Raw genomic sequence first — 22,123 nt, 5'->3', positions numbered from 1 at the left:
TCCTAACTTTAATACTAACTAGGTAATTGTTAAACTTCTTTAACCGCGTTGAGAGTAAAATTTCAAATTCAAGTCATGGCAATACCGTCACGTCATGGAGTTTGGGGACGATTTTGGTATCTTGCCAAAGAAGTTTCACTTTTGACACGTGTGCTCGCCACACACGCATTTTTTTAAAGTCTCCAGCGGGAATCGAACCCAGAACCTTTCGATTCTACGCTCACTCGTCAACCACGGAGGCGGTCAGTATAGAGTTCAAGGTTCGTGAAAAAGTGTGTAAGTAGGTAATTAAGAAAAACAAAGCCCCACGAATCGCGTGAAATAACGCGATGGAAAAAGTTGCGTGAGCTGCTGAAAATAAAGAGTTATGGCTTTATTGCATTTTATATCGTACACGTAGTTGGTATTTAGATAGCGTTTATATACCTTTGATATCCAAAATGGTTTTTCGTATTAGAAGAAAAACCCGCTATCTTATGTTACTTTTACTGTTATATGTTTCAGAAATGCTTTAAATATTTAATATACTATACAAGGAAAAAAAAATAAAACAAGGGGGTTAAAATAATACGGGATGCACTTCTCTCATAAGTCATAGTAGGTAAAGTAATTTTTAAATCGGTCGAATATTGAAAAATGAAAGAGATGCATTATCTGATAATAGTAACAACTCAAAGGTGACTGACTGATTGACAAAGTGGTCTGTCAACGCAAAGCCCAAACCACTGAACGGATCGGGCTGAAATTTGGTATGCAGGTAGATATTAGGACCTAGGCATCCGCTAAGGATTTTGATCAATTTTAGCCCCAATGCAAGGGGATAAAATAGAGGATGAAACTTTGTCCCATGAAAATTTATCTTTTCCACGCAGGCGAAGCTGCGTGCAACAGCTAGTTCTATATAAAATCCTACCTATTCAACTAGGTATTCTTTAGACGAAACGTGAAATTGCTACAAAACACCTATTAACGTGTTTTGAATGCTTCCAGATTGTAACATAGACAACAAGACAAACACAATAGTAATTAACATTTGTTTTGAATCAATATCTTCCTAATATTATAAATGCAAAAGTTTGTAAGAATGTATCGATATTGTATCCTTCACTAAAAAAAACTGAGCGGATTTAGATGAATTTCTAAAGCAATGTAGGTTATACAATAGAATAACGCATGAGCTCGATGTACCTATAGAAATACTTGATTTTGCCCACGGGTGAAACCGCGCGGTACAACGAGTAATCTATAACCAAACACCTATTGGCTATCATACCATCACTTCTCCATACCTTATATGTACTATGAAAACGACGATATAAAAAAATTGCTTGTAAAAGAACCATTTACCAGTTTCATATAATAAACTCAAACATTTATTTACTTATTAGACTTCTTCTAGAAGAACTTTTGAATCATCATAACATATTTTAACATTTACAACCGATTCGTAAAGCTATATCTATGGGGAAGAACCGGCAAGTCAATATAACATTTTAATTTTACATAATAATATCTTATATATAAAATTCTCGTGTCACAATGTTAGTCTGCATACTCCTCCGAAACGGGTGGACCGATTCTCATGAAATTTTCTGTGCATATCGGGTAAGTCTGAGAATCGGCCAACATCTATTTTTCATATGTACCACGGGCGAAGCAGGGGCGGACCGCTAGAAATATATAATATCAATTATGCTAAAGAACAGTCCCGTGATTCTAATGCGACAACTTTCCTTAGATTTTCATCTTTCATATTCATTAATGCTGTAATAGGCACTCTGAACTAGTATATTTTTATATCGTTTCTATTACCCTATACAAACTGTCCTAATGGTATTTCCCAAATAGCTTCATGTGGACAGGCGAGTGACGCAAATCCTTCACCTTGTGGTCCCGACCTTGGTGTTGCTAGCAGACGTCAACGGACGCTATTTTTACCGAATTAGTTTTACACTGCAAAGGAAGAGTCTTAAAAAAAGCATTTAATGTAAATTTGCTCTGTATTGGAAACATTTTGATTTGGATAGAATTTTGGGTTAGTCCTGCATTTCAATAGTAAACACATATATCCCTAGTCCAGTAACTATAATTTATTTTTTATCATTTTACGAAGAAATTATATCAGACCATTTTTGTAGATTGTTTTTCGAGGAACAACTTTTATTTCTTACAACATTTTTTTATTACGTCAATAGCTAAGGTTTTACAGCGTTCAAGATGGCGGCCGTGGGACAAGGGTGGCGACCCCACAAACTTGGTGATAGCTTCACACTGACCCCCCAACACATCAAAAAAAAAAAGACGGGTTGCACTCCGGAAGTGCCGGCAGAAGTGAAAACTTGATTATTAACGTTGAGCATGTTTGATATCCATCCGTCTTGCGCTTTTTCGATCAGGTCACGTGTCCTGACGCGAGTTTAAGATTTTATACCCATTACAGAAAAAGTGCTCAACGCCGCTAAAGAAGTTTTCACTTCAATAAAATTGCGTCCTCTAAAAAACGCGACCCCAAATGTAACTTTTCAATGGACTAATAATGCTTGTGTACTTTTTGATATTTATAAATACATTTAACACATGAATTTCTTCCAAAATGGCCACTAAACTTGAACTCAATTTGAACAGATATATGGGTAGGAAGATATAATCAAGTCACAATGCAGAACATTACGTAGTAAATAATATTTTATGTCCCGACGATATATAGCATCTAGTTTATTATTAACTAGCTTTCCGCCCGCGGCTTCGCGCGCACAGTTCCCATTCCCGTGGGATTTCCGGGATAAAACCTATCCTATGTCCTTTCTCGGGTATCAAAATATCTCTATACCAAATTTCATGCAAATTGGTTCAGTAGTTAAGGCGTGATTGAGTAACAGACAGACAGACAGAGTTACTTTCGCATTTATAATATTAAGTATGGATTCCATTTGAAGTACATTCAAGAACATTACAATATTTTATTATTTTCAATCAAAATAACCGTATTCGATTATATTACCGTTACACTTTTGCAACCGAATATCGTCATGAACAAAATGATTTTGCTCTTTTTATTTATAACCGACGGTGAAGCGGCAAGACGGATTGTGGCAAGCAGAGATGCATATTTAAACGAATTCCCTTTTGCAGCAAGTTGGGGCATCCTTACTGAAACACTGAATAAATATAGACACGGCTGTACATGCTCTATTTTATCTCCCACGTGGACTTTATCTGCTGGACATTGTGCGTATGCATTGACCAATAATATTTCGACGGTAATAAGATACAGTTCACATTTACCAACGGTACCAGGAATGTACAGCGCTGTTCTTCAAATGATGACACATCCGAGATTCCAAAGGATGCCAGTGCAATATGACATCTGCCTCTTGAAAACTGAACCAATTAGTATAACACAATACGCGACGATAAGTGCAGTCGATCACACAACTTTGATAGGCCACGAAGCTGTAGCTTTAGGCTATGGAATAACAAATGACTCAGCGACGTTAGATGTTACAATGACACTGAATAAACCGCTGCAAGTTATGAATGCCCTCCTGATTCGATGCTCAGGTGATGAAGCTATCTTTCCATTTATTACAGTATGTGTTATGCCAAAATGTGACGAAATAGCTTCGCTGACAAAAGGTGATTCTGGTGGGCCAATTATTCACAAATCAGGGATAGTGGGAGTGACAACAGGGGGTGTGAGGAAGGTGAACACTAAGAAGTCTTTTAAGAAGCATCACAAACATAATATGCCATTCGCTTCGTCAGGTGTTATTACTGTTCTCAGTTCATCTATAGATTGGATTTCAAGTGTAACGTCAAATTAATGAAAATTTTCTTTTATAGGGAGTTCTCCGTTGGTTGTTCTTATAGTAATATTTATTTGTGTTAATTTATACATAACTGTATAATAATTAATATTACTTACATATTATTTGATTGATAGATAGTAAATAATTTTTATCAAATGGAAGATATTGTAGGTACTGAATGTGATAATATTGATAAAAAATATCGCAAGTAAAGACAAGAAGTAGCAGTAGTAGATACTTTATAAATAAATAACTGCTAATTTGACCAATATATTTCAAAGTTTAAATACACTCACTTTTTTAGTTTTATATTTTATTATACCTACTTATAGTATACTTAACACTACATAGATATTATAAAACAAAGTCGCTGTGGATGTCCGTTCAGATGACGTAGTAGGGAGTTTTTTGCAACAGACGTGTTTATATTTTTTGAGGATTCCTATTTGCGTGAATCTTGAGAATGTTCCAAACTTTTTATGATTTCATTATTAGTTTTGGCCTTGGTTTGTGTTTCTGTTTATAACGATTTACTGCTACACTCAAAGATTTTAAATCATGAAGATCTTTATTTTATTTATCTACTTGCTGTACCAGCAAACATTGTTCTGCCTTAGGTACTCTTATCACTTAGGGGTGTGAAACATTTAGAGTCGATTTTTCAATCTTTGGTTAAAACTTATCCGTTCAATAAAGTATAATTACAAGATAATATTTAAATGTCATCTGTAAACTGTCAAATACGGGCAATTAGGATACGTTTTTGAAATGGTAGTTTAATACGTTATTACGAATAAGTTTAACCAAGGATTGAAAAATCAGCCCTTAGTCGTTTAACGACAGGAAAACAGTGGGAGTGCCTTAAATGTTATATAATTAAGGATTATAATTTAGTTCAAATCAAGATGTTTTTATAATATTATTATATAGATAAATACGTTCATAGATAATACGAATCTTCTACCTGCATCAGATTACGATACGAAAACACTCTTTAATCTGACTTTGAGCAACCGATACGATAAAATGATTTATGCGACGAAGATAATAAAACAATTACTTGCAATATTCCCTTGCTTCATTTACATTATCGTGCAAATACCTTATCCTATTTAAAGTTACATCAAAGTTTCAGAAAACTAATCTACATATACTAATATTATAAAGCTATAGAGTTTGTTTGTTTGAACGCGCTAATCTCGGGAACTACTGGTCCTATTTCAAAAATTATTTCGGTGTTAGATAGCCCATTCATCGAGGAAGGCTAATACTTAATAGGCGGAAGGATTATATATAGTCTATGATATATGATATATTATAGACTATACTAACAGGAGCGGAGCGGGTGAAACCGCGGAGCGCAGCTAGTAGGTATAGATATAGTTTAAGAAACGCCCTTTTCACATTTGTTTTATTGTCACCGAGTGAAGTAAATAATACGCAAAAATTATGAAATTGCCATTAAATTAATTTCACGCTCGTCTAGTCTTGAACCCCTGACCTATAATAATTGATTAGAGATGAACTGCAATATTTGCGTAAATAGTTTTTCTGTCACCATAATATTTGTATCCAAGTGCTTATTCATCAAATTCAAATTAAAATTGTTTATTTGAAACATTAAAAATATACAATACAAAAACTTTATGAACGATGGCACCCGTAAAAGCTTAAATAAGCTTTGGCACAGGTGACAAAAATAGAAGGATTTTAGGATATCTATACTAACATTATAAAGAGGAAAGATTTGTATGTAAGTAGGTAGGTATGATTATAACGAATCGACTCGAAAAGCACTGGACAGATTTGGCCGATGATATAGATATACCTTACAGTAATTTAGTTTACATCAGAATAACACATGAGCTATAGAAATACTTGATTTTGCTTTGCGGGTTCGCTTGCGGGAGAAACTGCGAAGCACACATAGTCTTCAATATACAGATAACTTGTTTAAGAGTTTAAATCCATACTAATATTATAAATGCGAAAGTTACTCTGTCTGTCTGTCTGTTACTCAATCACGCCTTAACTACTGAACCAATTTGCATGAATTTTGGTATAGAGATATTTTGATACCCGAGAAAGGACATAGGCTACTTTTTATCCCGGGAAGTTGGATAGGTTTTATCCCGGAAATCCCACGGGAACGGGAACTATGCGGGTTTTTCTTTGACTGCGCGGGCGAAGCTGCGGGTGGAAAGCTAGTAGCAATATATTGATAAAAATATACATGCTGGTTGTCTCGTAGTGTTTATCATCAGATAGAAAGGCGAAATGTCGATTAGATACTTGATAATATCCTGATACTATCTATGACTTTGTCGGTTGTTGGTCCCGTGGCTTCGCAATCTATGGAAGTACTTGAGTCATATTTGTCTTAATTTTCTGCCATAAACGGTCTACTACTAAGATCATCATCTTTCCAGAAGGAAAAATGGTAATATGCTATGTTGATTCAAAAGTGCTTCTAGAACTTCTAGAAGTCTAATTGAATAAATATAAATGTATGAATTTGAGTTTGAAAATGGAGGAAAAGCCTCCAACATCATTTGACCCAATCCTATAACTATCAAACACTAAAATCACAACCATAATTGATTCATACTTTTCGAAGTACCCTCCAATCAAACAAAACTAAACAACAAAACTAGCATTAAAGCAATTCAGAAATTTAAATAAATATGGAAATGCGATTTCCATTCACAATAAAAACGAAAAGAGATGACGTAAACAAAACATTGTTTCGAGTTCTCTCAATATGATAATTTCCTACTATTAAAATGCTAAACACCAACCTAAGTCTAGTTTGAGCACGTTGCACCCGCGTCCTTGTTATCTAGGTGCATTCTGCACTAGCTGACCACACTGGTTTGGTTATGGAGTTGCACAAATCCTACTACGAATACGTTTTTGAAATGGTAGTTTAACACGTTATACGACGAATAAGTTTTAACCAGGAAATGAAAAATCAGCCCCAAATGATTGATTTCCTATTTGTCATGTATCTTCTTATAATAATTTCGTTTGAAGATCAGAAAAGTGAAGTGAAGAAGATCTCTCATACAAAATATCTAGATAATAATAATCAATATTGAGACTAACCAACAGCACGTGCGACTACTAAGTATCCGAACCAATTCATTTGACTTTACATCTTCGAAACCTACCTACATGGATATGTCGCAGGCAAATTGTAATATTTCGCCGTTTACAAACGGTCGGCATTTTGTAATAGAAAATTCGTTATCAGAAATTTTTGGTTTGGATAAGGGGGTTAGGTTAGGTTCGTGTTTTTGAAAACTACACAGAAATAGGAGCCCCACGAAGTGGGGCTCCGTCGGCTCACGGCCGTCTTTTTGTAGAATTTTGGAAAAAGACGAATTTCGGCATATTACAAAATGCCGACCGTTTGTAAAACGGCGAGTTTATACAATTTCCCTGCGACAGATACACTACATCAGCCTTTCCCAACCTCGTCCAAAGGCGGACCCCTAAAAAAACTTATTCGCAGTATTCACATAGGTCAATCTATATTATTTTAAAAGTTAATTGAATTCCAAATTCCAATACAGTATATGGAATAACTTAGCCATTTACAGATTATTCCATCTCAAAACTGAAATATACGAAGTCTGGCCGTCAGAATAGTCTGGTCACTAATACTTTCGTTATTTTCTAGATTTTTATCTGCGGACCCTCTGGGATATATTATCATATGCTCGCGGACCACAAGTTGGGAAAGGCTGCAATACAATCTACAAACTAGTAGGTATGTAATTAACAACAAATGTTTTTTTTAAGTTCAATATTCCAATAGTGATGTAATATTTTCTTGTCGCTATAAGCTATAAGCGGTGGTAACAAAAAAATTGCAACACACAAGCCACAAGTGTAAAAACAAACCCGGCCAAGTGCGAGTCGGACTCGCGCACGATAGGTTCCGTACTATGGGGACCTATACCTTAATATTTTACCTATACCTACCTTAACGCGGAAACGGAAATCCATCATTTGTGAAAATTTCAGCTATCTAGCTATCCCAGTCTATGCATACATACTGTTGACAGACATACAGATAGACCGACAGTCAGACAACCTTCTCAGTAATAAGGTCCAGTTTTACCCTTTCGGTACGGAACCCTAATAATATTAACTGGTTTTTATTTGACTGTATATGATTGTACATAACACCTAGGTACTTGTTATAGCGTTGTTTTAAAATTTTTATTCCACTCAAATATTATTGTCTATGAATATTGTAACGAGTTTTATTTTTACACTATGATTGATCTAGAGAATTAATTAAAAACCCAATTTATATAAAAAATATGCAATTTTATTGTGATTTCCGTTTGCCATATTTTAAATGTTCCAAATTAGTCATAGATTGTATTAAGTACATACTTATTTAACGATATTAATTATTTTATTAATCTTCTTCTTATTTTATTAAAATTCTTTAGTTATTTTCAGTTTCAATACCCGTGTTATTTACTGTCAAAAACATGACTGATTTTAACTCTATTAATGATGACATCGAAAATATTTCTGTGTCTGAATCCCACATTTGTCAACCTGAGGACAGCATTTCTTACGTAAAAAATATTGCTACAGACTTTAAAATCTTACATGTCAATATACGAAGCATAAACTGCAATTTTACCCTTCTTCAAACTCTCTTGCATAGACTTGGATATCAGCTGGATATCCTCGTTCTGTCAGAGTGCTGGTTAAGTAAAGCTCCATTTATTCCACTTCTTCCAGGTTACGACTTTCACCAATCATACTTTACTAACCAAAACGAGGGGGTGGTCACTTATGTTCGAGTTGGTCTAAAATGTAAAGTAACATTACCTACGCTCAATGATGCAAATTGTGTTATTCTTGAATTTCAAAATTCTCTGGCTGTAGTCGCGTTGTATCGTTCGCCATCTTTCAAGAATCTCGAACCGTTCTTATCTAGCTTAGAAAGCGTACTTCTTTCTATTAAAATAAACAAGAGTATTGTGGTTATTGGTGATCTCAATATAAATATAATCTCAAATAAAACCGACTCTTCAACTGATGACTACCTTAATTTGTTAGCATCACACGCATTGCTTCCTGCTCATCTTTTTCCAACACGTGAAGACAATTGTCTTGATCATGTGATGCTTCGTACACCTTTTACTGCCACTACGTTGGTCCTTGATACGACGTTTACTGACCATGCCCCCGTTCTATGTTTTATTCATACAAAAATTGCACAACCGAATAAAAATACTATTGTTAATTCTCGTATTGATATTCCCTCAGTTGTAAATTCCCTTGAAAATACCGATTTTTCCTCTGTACTAGTTTCCACAGACCCAGAAGAATCTGCATCCAAGTTAGTTAACATCCTATCCTCCACAATAAGCTCTCATAAACGTACTATTCATGTCCCCTCTAGAAAACGTATAATAAAGCCTTGGATTACACCTGGACTTCTGAAATGTATTCGCCACAGAGATAAACTGCACCGTAAATTTAAGAAAAATCCAGAAGATGATCTCAACAAATTAATTTTTCTTCGTTACCGAACCTTCTGTAATAAGCTCTTAAAGAGAATCAAACGTGAATACGAACATAACAAGTTTCAGAAGATCAGGAATAATCCCAAGGCCGCATGGAATGTTATCAAGGAGCTGTCCGGTATCAAAAGCAAGGAATCTAATGCAAGTAATTTACTAAATCAGTTCACCTGTCCAAAATTATCTGTCAATGCAGTCAATAATTATTTTGCTAATGTGGGTAAAGATATGGCTTATAAAATTATTCACGGTACTCAGAATGCTACCTCAAATTATTATAATACCCCTGAGGCTTTTTCACAAAACCCTTCACAATCTTCTGTAAACTCGATGGTACTGTTGAGCATCGAAAATGAAGAAATCCATAAAATTATTTGCAATCTTAAAGACAAATGTGCTGTTGGCTGGGATGGGATACCCACATCTGTCCTTAAATCTGCGAGGCATGTACTCGTCCCTATTCTATGTCACGTTTTTAACCTTTCTATCTCAAAAGGCATATTTCCAACTGTTTTTAAGAGAGCTGTTGTCCACCCGATCTTCAAGAGTGGAGATAGAGATAGTGTCTCTAATTACCGCCCAATATCTGTGCTTTCAGCTATTTCTAAAATCTTCGAAAAAGTGCTAAATAATAGGCTCCTTACTTTTCTGAACTCTAATAATGTACTTTCAAAAAACCAATTCGGTTTTAGACGTGGCCTATCCACAGAAGATGCATTGTTATCTTTGACTAATAGCATTATTAATAATTTTGAACAAAAAATGAAATCTGTTACTCTTTTTTTGGACCTTTCTAAAGCATTTGACACTGTCTCTATCTCTATTCTTTTATCTAAATTGGAACGCTGTGGTATTCGAGGCTCTGTTCTGGATATTTTTACAAGTTATCTTTCTGAACGTACGCAGTGTGTAGTTATTAATGATATTCTTAGTGAGCTTGCACCAGTTACTTTTGGCGTACCACAGGGTAGCGTTTTAGGACCTACCCTGTTTCTCATTTACATAAATGATCTATGTAACATGACTATCAACAACTGTCAAATAATTTCGTATGCCGATGATACTGCCTTGATTATCCATGCCCGAACTTGGGAGGAGGTTCGAAGTGTCGCTGAAAATGCCCTAAATATTATTCAAGAGTGGCTCCGACAAAACCTTCTTACCCTAAATATTGTTAAAAGTAAATACATAACTTTTGCCCCCAAACTTTCTTCTTTGCCCCCCCCAAGTTTCAACATATCCGCCCATGATTGTCTCAAGACCGACCCTTGTGTTCAATGCAATTGTATGAGTCTTGAAAGGGCCACTAGCTTGAGATATCTGGGTGTCACAATTGACCAAACGTTCTCGTGGAAGCAACAGATTGATACTGTATGCTCAAAAATCAGAAAACTAGCATATGTGTTTAAACGCCTCAGAGGAGTCCTAGATTTGTGTTACTTAAAAAATGTTTACTATGCATTGATTCAGTCGGTTACCTCTTATTGCATAACATCCTGGGGAGGTTGTGTCAAATCGTTGATGATACGACTGGAACGAGCCCAACGGGCTATCCTCAAAGCTCTCGTTAACAAACCTCTCTGCTATCCAACCACCGAATTATATGCCCTTTGCCAAGTTCTTACCGTAAGACAATTGTTTATTCTCAAAGTTGTTTTGAGGAAGCACTCAGATACCGTGTATGACTCAGACTTCATAAATTCTAGGCGCAGAAACGACAGGGTTTGTGTTATCAAATTTCGAAGAACAGCAGTAGCTAGTCGCCACTATCCTTTCATTAGTTCTTGTATCTACAATAAAATTAATCGGGTCCTTAATATTTACCCACTTTGCCACCATAAGCTAAAGACAATACTTCTTAAATGGCTTTTATCCCTCTCCTATGAAAAAACTGAAGAAATTATTAAAACCACCATCTAAACTTCTACATTCCTCACACACCTCTACACAACTTACATAATCTCGCTCTCACATATACACACACACACATACAATCTCACACTCTCACATATACATATACACACCTGCACATTTATGTCCTTTTAAATTTGTGTAATTCGTCTTACTTACTTTTATTGTTTTCTTGTGTTTTTCTTTTGGAATTATTACTGTAAAAATGTTAGTCACTGGAACTTCTAATGTATGGAGGCGGGCGTTGGCATCTGTGCCACAGCTTTTTTAAGCTTTTATAGGTGCCATCGTTCATAAAGTTTTTTGTATCTGTGTTTTTATTGTTCCAAATAAAGAATTTTGAATTTTGAATTTTTTTTGAATCACTGAATTATAATTCCAATATAATAATTAATAACGATATTTTTGCACTATCAAAAATATAACACACATTTTGAATTATTGATTTTTTTTTATTGTTAAAATTGGGGTTGTAGATGTTCATTCATAATCGCTGTAATAGCGGCAAAAATCGACGATCATTTCTTTTGCCATCACTTCCTATGGGAAAGAAGGCCCATTATAATAATTACTAGTTTAGCGTCCACACAGCTAATTTCCATATTTCCACGGAAGTTTTCAAATTTTCAAAGTAGTTAATTCTAAAATCATTGCAAAAACGAAAAACCAGACTGTTACTTATTTTTTACACATTGCAATCACGCCTTAAAGAGCTTTATTTTGAATCCAAGTAGATAAAGAATTTTGAAGAAGAAGATTAGTACCAATTTTAACATCTACCTGCCATCAGTACTGATAGAACCAATAACATTCTAAAGATATTATAAACGCGAAAGTTTGTGAGGATGGCTGTATGTATGTATGTTTGTTAATCTTTCACGAAAAAATATTGTACCGGAATTCGATATTACTTCACAGTAAATCCATCTGAATAATATATGACTTATACATATATGTACTTAATTTAAAAAGGACCCCTTTCCTGGTGCAATCGGCAAAAAATAATCTAATAGGATATTTTAAATAGATGTTCTTTTATGCGGTCTTCGGTTTAATAATACTTCAACAAATACAATAGATAATATTTATATTTAAAGGCGTGAACACAATCATATAAAACCGCTAGGCGCTATTGTGTTTTATCAATGACGATATGCGACAGGTATACACATCAGTTGATTTGAGATGTTTGTGTATAACTAGCTTTGTGCCGTGGCTTCGTTCGTGGTATCCGGATAAAAAATATCTTGTCCATCTATCTCCAGAAAAATTTCGTCATCATCTGTTCAGCTGTTTTGACGTGATCGACTACGAAATATTCTTTATGTATTTTATACACATACTAGCGGTCCGCCCCGGCTTCGCCCGTGGTACATATTTACGTTTTCTCTACATAAAAACCATCCTCGTACTTCAAGGAATATAATAAAAAAAGAATTATCGAAATCGGTTCAGCCGTTCTCGAGTTATGCGCTTACCAACACATTTTGCGATTCATTTTTATATATAAGAAGAAGATGTATTTCGATTCTAATCCATTTAACCTATGTATAAAACAAACCAGTCTATCAAAAAGCATCAAAATAAAATAATTATTTTTTACATAGTATACAAACGTTTCATGTCTTATAATGATTACTACCTACTTTATAACATATTTTTATTTTACAACTGAATTTTATTATTTTATTATCATTAGCATAAGGACCAAGGTGATATAATTGCATCTAAGAATAAAACTGCAAACTTACTTCGCATTAAAGACAATATTATGAAATAACTCCCACCAATCGTAAATATCTTATTTAATCTTCAATTTGATATGCTGCTAAGTGTTAACATTCGATAGAATAAACAAGGCGATCATGCAAAACGAATAATTGTTTCGCACATACAATACGATTATTATATCCATACACGTACATTATAATAATTGCCGGCGTCACAACACGTACAATTGTTTTATAAACAAACCTTCATAACGAGTCCGACCAGCCAGGACCTCACCCCCGTCTCCTCCTCAACCATAGACACGGTTGTAGAGGGAAACTCCGTGGTCCAATCCGTGTAATTCATTTCCATGGCTTCAACTTTTGCAAATTAAAAAAAAAACTTTCGCGCCAAAATCACAAAGCACAGAACACGAATGAAAAATGGAACGCGGTCGCGTCTAAACCGGCACTGGCAACCGCAGGACGCCACATAGCTACGTTTGATAATTTATCTTTACCACCTGATAATTTATATATAGTGGATATTATATTATCATTTTCGTGTCGATAGCACGCGACCAAACGCTTAACTGTACGCGGGCCGACTACTCGTTTAAAGGAAAACTGTCATGTTAACATTCAGTAAGTACACTTGCCCACTTGGGCACTAATTCCAACGCTAGAACTAGGTTGTTAGTTGTTACAACATAGCTAACCTATGCGGGGAATATTAATTATTTATATAATCTGTCATCAATGTTTTACGAAACCGGTTTGCGGTTTTAAAAATAGTATATACCTATCGGGATTTATTGCGGGCTGAACGCGTTGCGCATGTGTCGTGATGAATGAACTAAATATAGACAAAATTGAATATTTCTATCACCTATTTTAAAACATTTTCTCGTATGTATACGTATCGACGTATGAATGGACTATTAATACATATAGTAGGTGAGGAGAAATAAAAAAAGAACTATGCATAAGTTGTTGGAAAATAAGGAAAATGAACGAAGCTTTTACGCGCGATTTTTTTAAAGGCAGATTATTAAAAGGCTGAGGATGAATGGACGAAATTTTTAAATACACATAGACGGTAAACATATTATCCATACTAATATTATAAATGCGAAAGTAACTCTGTCTGTCTGTCTGTTACTCAATCACGCCTAAACTACTGAACCAATTTGCATGAAATTTGGTATGGAGATATTTTGATACCCGAGAAAGGACATAGGCTACCTTTTATTGCGAAATATGTACCACGGGCGAAGCCGGGGTGGATTTCTAGTATGTATATATATTTTTCTTTTTTTCTAAACAATTTTATCTACGTTAGACAAGTAGCATATCATTCAGCTGACAACAGAGTTAAACATCACGATAACCATTATTATAATATTTTTGTGACATTTTTTTTCGCGAATCAAGATAAGATATTCACACTTGAAATAAAGTATTCTGCTGATAAGTGCATTTACATTCGTCAAGTTTATCAGTTATTTGCGACAGTCAAACATTTTCATTGTGTATGCTTCGACGCTGCCGTGGAAGAGGTATTAAGGTATACCTTTAATACTACAAAATTAAAAAAAAAACACATTTATGTATAACCCTGACTAAACTCAAACTCAAACATTTATTTATAAGCACTTTTGAATGATGAAAAATGAAACTTTTTTTTACATTTACCACTAAGGAAGTGTCATCGTATAGTATCTAAAGTAGGAAATTCAATAGATCCCGGGTTCAATGAACGGTAGAGATAGGGCATGCACCCGGGTTTACCCGGTTCCGAAAAACCCGGGTAAACCCGGGTTTTTTGATGATCTTGAGAACCGGGTCTGAAAAGTATGAAACCCGGTTCTCCCGGTTCCGACAAAAATATTAAAATATTAAGTATTATTTATATTTTGCTGCATTATTTTAACAAATTTATTGTATCTGGCAACGTCAGACTCACGTGCATCGCGAATTTTCGTGCCACGCCTCAAGCGTGGCTCTGATTGGTTGTCTAATAGGCCGGGAGCATAGAAATCTAAATAACAAGACACTAGAAGTCGTAAGCGTGCGTGACCTTGTCGCCACTCAGGTGATTTTCACATCACCAGTGCATTCGTCACTGTTCAGTTGCTCTAGAGACGTATGAGTGTATACATGGTGTGTTTCAGCAATTCCCATTGCGGAAATTCTTCCACAAGTATATTTCATCGGAAAATATTTTTTTTTAGAAATAATGCCGTTTTTCCTTAAAATTATAAAATATTTACAAGTATTACGAGTGTCACCATAGTAATCGAAATAACAATGAATGACACAGTCGACCATTCTTATTATCACGTTTGTTCGTATTGGAGCAAAAAGTCTCATATACTTAGGGATGTTATTCTAAAATAAACCGTAAATTCGTGCGTTAGGATACATATTCAAAAGCTTAATTTAATAGTTAAGTTAGTTTTCACTAAAATCAAGCTGTCCAATAAAAGGCATAGTTTACTTGTGTGTACTGTTTAGCTTTCGGTTTGAATGTGTTGATTTTGGCGACAGCGGTTTTCATACGAATTATGACATTATAGCACTTCTATGTGTCTTGTTATTTAGATTTCTATGGCCGGGAGATACTGACACAAAATTTCGGGTCATTTGTAACAGGATGGCGGTTCTACAGGGGTCTTAGTATGCCATGACAAAAACAAAAATGATGGTCAGAACGCTGGTACCGGCGGACTAGTCGCGTGGGCGTTAGTAGAACTCGTCGGATAAATAGCGATAATCAAACGATTTGTAACACAAAAATTTTAGAATTTACCGATAGCCCATAAAAAAGATGTAGGCAGTAGTGTCATGCCATACTTTTCCGTTGTGACTTACAGCCCGGCATACCGACGTGAATGCGTTAATTTTAAAAAAAACAATTCAACCATTTGTACCAGGCTAACTTTTGCACAGGTAACCATCGTCGTGCAGCCATTTACGAAAATCGTCATGCCATACTTTTTAGGACGATTCCAAATTGTCGCCATACCGCCGATAATCTGCAAATTTTTTTTCTCACCAAAAATGTTTTTGTTTTTGGTATCAAGCTGAAATTTATATCGAATACTCAAGTCTTCGGTCCCTTTTATGTGAAGAAGTCAAACTCACAAGCCAACGCATCAAAAGATACAGCCGTAAATGCTGAAAATTTTCGCGAATTTCGACATTCGCATGGGACTCAAAACCTACAGCTGGGTACTTTTCATGAACACAGAACCTTTAAATTAGGTAAAAGTAACGTCTTATAACACAGATAAAGGAAAAATTGCTAGAAACATAAATTTTAAAGTTACAACATTATAAAAAATAGGTTTGTTCGGAGCCCTCGGAGCGCGAGTCCGACTCGCACTTTGCCGGTTTTTTGCTTTACAGTTTGCAGTTAATGAATAAGGTTTAAGTTTATATGTGATATTATGATAACAAGGTACTTTTATAAGACTGATAAATAAAGAGAAGTATTGAAATTTTGTTTCTTTATTAATTTAATAAAATAAGACACAAGCCGCGTAAAATAAAAAGCCCATTAGGTACTTTTACAGTTACTTTTGTTTAATTTCGTATTTTTTTCCGAAGTATTATAAAAGAACCGGGTAACCCGGTTCTACCCGGTTCTGAGCTCGATTTGGAACCGGGTTTCAGAAACTTGGAACCGGACTCGGTTCTGCATGCCCTAGGTAGAGATAATAAAGATCGTATACAAAAGGTATTACATACCTATGAATTGTATGTAAAGATTATCGACCAGTATAACGTAGATATGTAACCCATTTGTGTCTTACCCCATAGGAGGACAAGGGACTTCACTTTTACAACTTATCCGATATCAAATGATAAACTTTTACAAAATTTACTGAACTCTTATAGATAAAGTTTTGTATGCAAATGCAGGTGTAAAAAAATATTTTTATCCAAATAGCACGCAAGCAAAGCCACAAGCTTTATTGTATAGTTACTAGAGTTGTGGATACAAGCTTTCCATGTGGGTCAAGGCTGTATCCAATTTGTGAAATTATTATTTTATTACACGGAAGGATATTTGTCAAGAAAATAAGCATAATAATGGCATGGCAAATTCGACCTCCCAAATGTATGCCCAAAATCTAAACCAATATACTTAGAAAACAAAAACACTTACAATTTTCCGTTTGTTTGGATTTTACAGACATACATTTAGATCTATTGTCTGTGGATTTTACTAACCAAAATATTTTTTGTATAAAAAAGTTAAATTATTATTGACTAACATTGACTATAGTACCTACATACATACCTATTTACCTACTTATTAAATAAGATTCGATCTACCGCTTGACTCGCACGATAACCAGATAAAAAGAAGCCAATATATTAATTAAATCTATAATCTATCTCTTCACCAAATTTCATCCATAACCGATCAGCCGTTCCGACGTAAAAGAGTAACAAACATCCACTACTCACTTAACTAACTTTTGCTATTATAACAGTTATAGGGCTTACTCATGAAACCAATTAAAACGTTAATACAAAAACTTTCCTACACGCAATACGGATGCGTTAATAATAGAAATGTACTAAACCAAATAACGTCAAATCAATATTTGTTATTTATTTTATGCTACGTTTTATCATTTGTCGGCCAGGCTGGTGCAGTTTAGTTATAATTTCAATTATCAGCTTATATTTTTATTTAAATGATGATAAATAATAAATGTTATTTCTCCAATACTATACTATAGCAGCCAATCTCGATTGAGACTAGCCAATAGTGCTATTTTTTTTTAAATTAGGTACGCTTTAAAATTTATTATTGAATTGTCAGCAATCTATATACATAATTCCTTCGGTTCTGAGTGTGTTTATTTGTCTTTCTGCCACGTCGCAATCGTACGAATTTATGGCTTGATGTTTTCTTTCTTTCACGTCGCAATGGGGGCGATATTATGATATGATTTGTGCCTGAAAAAAGATAGAAGGCTAGACAGTGACTTAGGCTACTTTTTACTGAGGTAAAACATCTCATTCCCATGGAAATTTTCATTTTGACTACGCGGACGAACTACGGACGGAATCTTAATATTACAATAAATACTTCGCAAAAAAGATTATAACACATCCAATTTGCAATAACACCTAGCCCCGTAAAATGACCATTACCACGCCTTGAAGGCTATTTACCAAGATGAGAGCATATTTTATTGTTCGGTTTTTCTTTTATTTCCTCGCTAACAATAAGATGCTGTCATCATTTGTGGCTGCGAAACTTATGGCCGCATTTATAAACACAAAATGAATCACACTTATATAAATAGTAGAACGAATTAAATGGAGAAACCGGTAAAGAAAAATTATCATAAAATCGTAGCATAGTATAAAGAGAACAAGTAAGTTATCTTCGAATAAAGATACATCGCGCCGTTTGTATGTACGCGAAGCGCTTTGCCACGCCCCCTGTTCATGTACGTACGCAAGCTTTACGCACGCACACAAAGCCGCTCGGTTCCCTCTCATGAACCGTTCTCGCGAGGGCGGTCGGTGTTTGTTTATAAAATTATTTAAAATATTAATAATTAACATGACCAGTGACAACCGTGGTTTAGGTACCGTGCGCTCCTAAACGCCGGGAGTCGGTCTACTTGTTCTCTTTATACTATGTTCGTTATTCGTAGCCTAGTTTTTATGCTAATCAAGTTCCTAAAACGAATAAAAACAGAAAGTTTATATTTGATAGATGTTTATTGTTTATTGATTCCGTTGTTTATGTTAATTATTATAACTGATTTACCGGGAATTTAGATATGAGACTATTATTAATTGAAATAACTCGTTTAATTTTGTACATCGTAAAGACGCTGGCTTATATTATTTAATATTAATATGTACACTATATTTCAATTAAAAACTCAGTCCAATGATTTCCGAATAAAGAGATATATAAGTAGTCAACTCAGCATATTTTTTTATTAATTTAACGTTTTCGAAATATCCAATACATATAATAAATATGATGGATGATAAGGAATTGCAATGAAATATATTCAGGCGTTTTTATAATTCAGTAACAAACAAACAAACCTTCACGTTTATAAAATAATAATAATCTACATATCTAGGTTAATGATAAGATGTATTCGCAATTAATATTTATGTAACCTAATTACATTCTATATTGTACTTTATTATTTTTATATAAGTTGTGTCCCGCGGTTTTACCGCTCCGCTCCTATTGCGATGATGATAGGTATAATATACAATGTCGCCCATGCGCATGTGATCGCCCGTAATATTCTGAACATTCATGAAAAAATATCGAAAATAAACTTCAAAAGGGGGGTGGGGAGGGGGTCTATCTATAATATTTTTCATGTTATTCAATTTTTAATTTTAACGTGATAACGTTTTTAAAATCGTTTTAGTCGGGTGACATGTTCAGAAACTTGTGTCACACCAAAACCTCACGAGCGCGATCGCAGGTATAACGAGAGAGAGACGGACCGATCTCCCGTCTCATCTCGAGCGCTGCCACCAATAAGACGTTATCACGTAAACATCTCGATCGTAAACCTACTTTACAAACAACCAATTTTTTTAAGTAAAGTTTGTAGACTTGCTTTCTATTTTATGACACATTTCCGAAGTTTATGGGTCGATTTGGATTATGTTTATTATTTCCAAAAGCTTATGAGTTATTTTAACATTTTTACTAAAAATTATCGACTACGAAAAAAAAGACGGAATCGATGTCATTTTTTCGGTAAAAAATTGTGTATTTATTAAAAAAAACTAGTATAAGTCCAGGAATTATCCCCATCGGACGACTTTTTTAATCATTATTTATTTTGTAATCTACTATGTACATAATAGCTAAAAATTCACAGAATATTACTAATACCTATCTCTAAGATACTAAACTATATAATTTTCACGCGCCTGAAGAAATATTTTAGCAATGCGTAAGAAACTAAAATATGTATGTACCTACTGTGAATTACTAACAAATCCATAGAATAAAAGCGAATAAAGCCACAGAGTACACACTACACATACGAAAAAACATTCAACAGACAGGAAAATGGTACTACAGAATACCAAAGCAAACGCACGGCTAGACTCGGCGATTGAATCCCAACCGTCGAACAAAACGCGACACCTCACACACCACAGCAGAAAGCGTAAGAGGTCCCTTGTTCCGCGTTCCCGCGCCCACCCGGGTTAGCGCCCGTCCGACTATGGCCCTTCCGGCCTCCTCCACTCAAGCAACAGCCCAAGCCGAGGTTCGAGATCGCCGTCAAGGGGGGACGCCCTTGCGCATGTCGCTTCCACGCGTCCGCGTTAAAATGTAGAAGCCCAGAAGGGCTAACATTGAGAAACACCACACAAAAAAAATACTACAGAAATACCTACATACAGTACAACACAAACATTGCGCCAATCTTGTGGAGGTATTGCAAACAATACTACACAGATAATAATTTATGAATAGAACAATACAATTTTAACACAAAGAGAATATTACTCATTTTGCATTTATAATATTTAAAAAGAACCGCACGTCGGTTTTCCTGTAAGGGGAATCACCATTTATTTAGTGTGGACAGAGAATGCGTAATGTATGTAAAATCATTTTTCACGGCCGAGTAAAATAAATTTTCACAAGTAAAAAGTGATAAAAGACCAGCAGAGTGATTTAAATAAATACATTGTTGATAGGAAATCACGGTATTGCAATAAAATAACACTAGTTATCTAAATATTATCCTAATACTATTTATACAGTATAATATATTATGTACTTTGGATGATAAAATAATTACTCATACCTTGTTTTAGTGAAATATATTGATTACTAGATTTCCGCCCGCGGCTTCGCCCGCGTTTTCAAAGGAAAACCCGCATAGTTCCCGTTCCCGTGGGATTTCCGGGATAAAACCTATCCTATGTGTTAATCCAAGTTACCCTCTATATGTGTGCTAAATTTCATTGTAATCGGTTCAGTAGTTTTTACGTGAAAGAGTAACAAACATCCATACATCCATACATCCATACATCCTTACAAACTTTCGCCTTTATAATAGTATATTAAGAATTAAGAATATTAAGAATTAAGAATTAAGAATTAAGATTTACACTTTACAGTATTAGTCGCCTAGTTTCGATATTTTTTATAAAATAAAAAAACAAGGTTCCAATTGAAGTCAAGGTCTATCTGACCGTCAATTTTCATCTAAACCTAATCAATGTGACGACCTTATTGGTAATAAAATATAAAGTATAAAATTACATTTTTAAATTTTCATAAATATTATGTTGTTAAAAAAATATCTCAATTGTCAATAAAAAATTAGTATAAAAAAACACATGTGAAATCGTAGTTATGATTTTTATAAAGAACATTATTTTTAGTAGAATGTTTGTAATGATGTCAATATAATTTAAAAAGAAAACGAAGGTTTTTCAACTAATCCAAAAATACATGTTTGCACAATCCACAGGTGGCAAACCAAGGATATTATATTACAAATATAATTCATAACTGTTAATTGTTAAATTAATAAGAATTAATTAAGAAATATATATCTTATATATAAAATTCTCGTGTTACAATGTTAGTCTGCATACTCCTCCGAAACGGGTGGACCGATTCTCATGAAATTTTCTGTGCATATCGGGTAAGTCTGAGAATCGGCCAACATCTATTTTTCATATATACCACGGGCGAAGCCGGGGCGGGCCGCTAGTAATATATAGTTACAAGCCGAATTGAGAACATCCTCCATTTTTTAAAGTCGGTTAATAATATAAATTAAATTACTTACTTCTCTATATTACATCTATTATTTACGGTATATTTACATCAATTCAGCCATTCTTAAGTCATTTTAGGTTTACATAAGACCAACATTATTTTTAATTAAGATTAGTTGGCTTTAAAGTATAAAAATATACAATACTAGCGGTCCGCCCCGGCTTCGCCCGTGGTACATATTTCGTAATAAAAAGTAGCCTATGTCCTTTCTCGAGTATCAAAATATCTCCATACCAAATTTCAAGCAAATTGGTTTAGTAGTTTAGGTGTGATTGAGTAACAGACAGACAGACAGAGTTACTTTCGCATTTATAA

The 22,123-nt window shown here is 34.6% G+C and overlaps 2 protein-coding genes across 4 annotated transcripts in view; one reads left to right on the top strand and one right to left on the bottom strand.

Annotated features, from left to right (window-relative positions):
• LOC149477242 (putative divalent cation/proton antiporter TMEM165) overlaps positions 1–22,123 on the bottom strand; it is a 34,548-nt gene that overhangs the window by 9,238 nt on the left and 3,187 nt on the right. The window contains exon 1 of one of the 3 annotated variants that reach the window (XM_089710815.1): positions 13,250–13,606. The exons of the other annotated variants lie outside the window; for them this stretch is intronic. Within the exon in view, the coding sequence (XP_089566941.1) occupies positions 13,250–13,357 (108 nt within the window). The 5' untranslated portion in view covers positions 13,358–13,606. Of the gene's footprint in view, positions 1–13,249; positions 13,607–22,123 lie in introns of those variants that run through there. 3 annotated transcript variants of the gene reach the window in all.
• LOC149477243 (trypsin 3A1-like) lies at positions 3,030–3,847 on the top strand. The gene has a single exon (XM_089710865.1). The coding sequence runs from the start codon at positions 3,030–3,032 to the stop codon at positions 3,822–3,824; it is 795 nt and encodes a 264-aa protein (XP_089566991.1). The 3' UTR covers positions 3,825–3,847.

The sequence above is a fragment of the Colias philodice genome, chromosome 25 (genome assembly GCF_061535455.1).
Source record: "Colias philodice isolate Cphi_HAF_F1 chromosome 25, ilColPhil1 Martin Lab GWU primary, whole genome shotgun sequence".
NCBI classification, from domain to species: domain Eukaryota; kingdom Metazoa; phylum Arthropoda; class Insecta; order Lepidoptera; family Pieridae; genus Colias; species Colias philodice.
This window is presented reverse-complemented; position numbering and strand designations above follow the sequence as displayed.

Bases quoted from the DNA above. Each gene is read 5' to 3' on its own strand.
- LOC149477243 (XM_089710865.1), top strand. From the start codon at position 3,030: ATGAACAAAATGATTTTGCTCTTTTTATTTATAACCGACGGTGAAGCG.